Raw genomic sequence first — 5,000 nt, 5'->3', positions numbered from 1 at the left:
AATGTAGATAGCTATATAGAAAAAGTATATATATATTTTTAGATATATAAATGAGCTTTTGTTGTTCCCATTGTTCTGATTTAAAGATTGAGTGTTCAGCCCAAAGACGTACAGTACATGTGCAACTGCGGATTCCAAAACCTCCAAAACGATAGCATATCACCACCTAAATCGTGATATAATCCTACTTTCAGGCCACATTATCCATGGTCAAGAGAGGCGGCCCGAGAGCTGCACAACTCGGTTTCCATCTAAATTTTATTCGAGGCAGATCACCAGACTGCCTTGGCGAGGGGTTGCCTACAGGTTGGCTACAGTACACGCATGGTCGGCCTGTAATCGCCACATAACGATCCTATTGTTACATGGCGTGCAGCTCTCGTACACACGTCAGTCTACAGTCGTCAATCTACGTCACATACTGCGTCGGGATGAAGGTCGAAAGACAGCTAATGTTAGACGAAGAGATCTCAGCATGAAAGGGGAAAGCCAAGCAATGTTGGAGCTACTGCTGAGTTCTAGGATTTGAAGTTCGTAAAATTATCAAAGGAGTTTCAGGAACAAGTGTTTCTCTGGTTCAGTAACAAATAAACTTTTTGAATAATATGCACAACCATAAAAGTGACGAAAATATGAAACAAACGATATATAACAAACATTAATTGTATGTAAAATATCTTGCAAGTGAATGTTCACTTTGTATTTTCAGCTTCAGTAAGATCCTATATAGAAAAATATTAAAAGCCATAACTAGATCAAAAATAAATGTTGGATATAACATTAACATATATATATATTTTTTTTACAGAACGAGGTCACAGTTTAAGAGGGATCTCTGGAGGCCGTCCAGCTATCCTAATACTACTGTTAGTAGATGATGTGCAACTTATCCTATACTATTTACCTCACACACCAAAATGTCTTTGGTTAAAAGAAGAAAAGGAGGAAGAGTTCAAAGGAGTAGTAGAAGAAGAAGAAGAAGAAGAAAGAAAGAAAAAATACAAATTGTCTTGGTTTCGTAGAGAAACTCGCAGGTCGCGATACGAAACGATGACCTGGTCTGTCCGCCCGGTCAAAGGTCAGTCAGATTCAGGTGGCCCGAGAAATTTCACATTTTTGACTCTTTTCAAAGCAAGATTGATTTCTCGATTGCAGCTACGGAAAGCATTGTTTGCAAACAACTCGAGCAAATCATCCATTTACACTTTTCATTAAAGTTGCAAACAAATTAGTTTTCGTGCTTCTCTTCCGTTTTGAAAATATCATATGTTTAGATTACTCTTCATAGCACTCGTCACAGATTTCAACGGAATTTTTCCACATCATATAATTTTTATCTGTAGTCACGATATGCAATAGTTGTTCCAGCAGTTCGCACACCGCAATATTTGAATTTCCATTTCTTTCACTAAAATATCCAGCAATGTATCATTGAAAAGACATCATGGTTCAACAGACGCCACATTGCAAGTCAAAAAGGAGACATACTACACATGACGTCACCATTTTTAATATCAATTTATTTCAAATACTGAACTGTCTATGATTTATAGATATTAATATTTCTTTTACTATAAAAAGCAATACGACAATCCTATCACAGTCTAATCAACTACATTGTTTATGTTACTAAATTCATAGATTAACAACATCTACATCCTCGTCACAAATTAGATATACCAGATGCATCGCATACATACAAGAAAACCTCTCGAGGCAGCTTCTCACGGCCTTGTTATGAAATCATATCTGTGAAATGTACACACAACATGAAAGTGGCTGTTAATGAGCTTCATTTTATAAATTATCAATAAAGAAAATGTTTCTTCGTCAAAGACAACGAGCTTGTGTTCACTTAACAAAAATCGCAGATAGTCCAATCAGCACAAAACCGTTTTTTAAATCTCCAAATAGCTTGGCTTTTAATGATTGATCCCAGCAGTAATCTGCTTAACGGACTGAGGTCTGATGATTTTAGAATCACAAAACTTGCCGGGACATCCCAGGAGACCTCGCTGGTCACTTCCTTGAAGCGCGCAATGACTCTCCAGTTTTAACATAAGACACAACACTTCCGATGCCGAGGTCCATTTTCTTGCTCTCTTACGTTCGTACCACATATGGATACATGAATTATTGCCAAAGTCAGTCATTAACAAGGATCTCCGAGCCCATGCCAAAAATTCTAACCAGGAATTTATATCTCCTGAAACTGACAAGCCAAAGGGGGAGGGGGAGGACCCGAGAAGGGGAGGAGAAGCAGAGGTGAAGATCGACGCGAGTCATGCTCGAGGAGAGGGAAAAGTCTCAACGATGGAGACGCTGTTGAATGTGAATGAGTAAGTGACTCGGGATCTTAGACAGAGACGAGGAGACATAAATACTGTATGATAGAAACCTAGGCTCAGTGACGAGAAACAGCGGCGACTCACAGCTCATAAACCTTAGTCTATGACTGCCATACAACAGTGGCACAGTGAAGATAGACAGGAACCCGAATGCGGGCCACACGGCGACCCTGAGCCCGGATTCGAGGCTGAATATTGCTTTCAAGACATCGCGCTCTCTGGCTGCCGCGGGAGTACACGCTAACCGGTAGCGTTGCTCGTAAGTGAAGAACGGGGAGGCGGGTGTAGTCTTGGCGTCATGGAGACCTCAGGACTGGGTGGGATCGAGGCCAGTGTCGGTGGGCGGGACGGTTGTGTTGAGGCCGTGCGAGGGCCCCTGCAGCCGGATCAGGATGTCCTGGTTCTCCTTCCGAACTGCAACGAAACAGAGAGTCAGACAGCGAATGGAGGGGACGGCGACAGACATAGCATAATCTAAGTAAAATACATATGTATATATGTGTGTGATAATGATGATACTAGTATTACTACCAATAATAATAATAATGATAATAATAATAATAATAATAACAATGGTAATGACAATTATTATGATAATAGTTATGGTTATGTTAATACTTGTAATAATAATGATAATAATAATAAAATGATAATAACAATAATGATGATAATGATATTGATTATGAAAACAATGATAATAATAATGACAATGATAATAATAATAATGTTAATGATAATGATTATTATGCTGGTCAATATCATGGTCACTGTTATTATTATTATCATCATTATTATTATTATCATTATTATTATCAATATTATTATTATCATTATTATTATCATTATTATTATGATAATGATAATGATTATTATCATTATTATTATTATTACTATTATTATTATTATCATTTCATTATTGTTATTATTATTATCTTTATCATTGTTATTATCATTATCATTATTATTATCATTATCATTAGTGCTATTATTATTATCATCATTATTACAATTGTTATCAATATAATCAATCCAACCTCAATTATAGCAACAACAACGGCAATGATAATGATAACAGTAATACTGATAATGATAAATGTAATAATGTCAATAATGTTCGTAATAATTATACCGATAATAGTGATATCAATAGTAATGTTCATGATAAAAACATTGATAACAATTATCAGCATTATTATCATATATGGATATTGATAATGGAACAACAACAATTACAATTACAATTACAATGATAATAATTATGATGATAACAATGACTAGCAATAATCAATTGAATTATCAAAATGATGCAAAACAATGTTGATATATATATTGGTTATTTTAACAGTAATGATTATACCAATAACAATAATAACAACAATAAAGATAAAAGCAATCAGGTCAACAACAGCATCAATAATAATAATGATAATAATAATGATTAAGTTGATGATGAAAGATGACGATGATGATGATGGATGATAATGATGATGATGATGATGATGATGATGATGATGATGATGATGATGATGATGATGATGATGATGGCGACGACGACAACGATGATGATGATGATGATAATAGCAATCTGATAACAATAATAATAAACACTGCTTTATCAAACAAGACACACACGCACACAAACACACATACACACACACACACACACACACGCATAACTATCTAGACGATGTTGCCTAACGATCATATGTAAACAAAGATGTAGATAGATCATACACATAAGGCGTACGCGCGTGCGCTTAACGCTGAACCAAATCTCAGAACACGAATCACGTGCCCCAGCAAGTGGTGCCAAATAGAATAAAAAAAAACACCAGGCACTGTGCCTCTGTGCCACCCACTGTTCTGGCACTGGCCAAATGAAGATCCTACAGTAGATCGTTTTTTTATTTGATTCTGTTTCATTTATTGATATTCTAATCTTTAATTAAAAAACGAAAATGGAAGAAATATGTTTCATCACTGCATGTTGAAATCTTACCCTTCCTATCTATGCTATGCGATTCTCTTTCTCTTTATCTATACGAAATACATTCACACATGCAAGCATATGCATGGGCGTGCACACGGCACAGGTTCCTACATGCTTCATATTTTTTCAAATATAGTGTTAATGTGTGTATCTTCCTTGTTTGTTACTTATGATTTGTCTGCGGGATCACGCGATGCGATAAGGCCGAGGTGTGATGCGTGAGATGTCTATAACGTTCACCTTTATCAATTACTTTTATATTATACAAATATATGATAATGCATATATATATATATATATATATATATATATATATATATATATATATATATATATACATATATACATATATATATGTATATATTTATATATATATATATATATATATATATAGATATATATAGATTTCTATATATATATTATATAATATATATTATATATATATATGTATATATATAATCATAAATATATATGTATATATATAAATGTATATATAAATATATATATATATATATATATATATATATATATATATATATATATATATATATATATATATATATATATATATATACATATATATATACAATATACATATATATATATATATATATATATATATATAATTGTGTGTGTGTGGTGTGTGTGTGTGTGTGTGTGTG

The 5,000-nt window shown here is 33.8% G+C and overlaps 1 protein-coding gene across 1 annotated transcript in view; it reads right to left on the bottom strand.

The window, feature by feature from the left end:
- The window catches only part of LOC122247491 (uncharacterized), a 109,501-nt gene that overhangs the window by 1,247 nt on the left and 103,254 nt on the right, over positions 1-5,000 (bottom strand). The window contains exon 3 of the mRNA XM_043006786.2: positions 1-2,762. This exon is cut by the window's left edge and continues 1,247 nt beyond it. Within this exon, the coding sequence (XP_042862720.1) occupies positions 2,656-2,762 (107 nt within the window). The 3' untranslated portion in view covers positions 1-2,655. The remainder of the gene's footprint in view (positions 2,763-5,000) is intronic.

This window comes from Penaeus japonicus, unplaced genomic scaffold, assembly GCF_977035675.1.
Source record: "Penaeus japonicus unplaced genomic scaffold, GWHDUDI00000001_assembly GWHDUDI00000002, whole genome shotgun sequence".
NCBI lineage: Eukaryota > Metazoa > Arthropoda > Malacostraca > Decapoda > Penaeidae > Penaeus > Penaeus japonicus.
The sequence above is the reverse complement of the archived record's forward strand: the minus strand, read 5'-3'. Positions and strand labels throughout refer to the sequence as shown.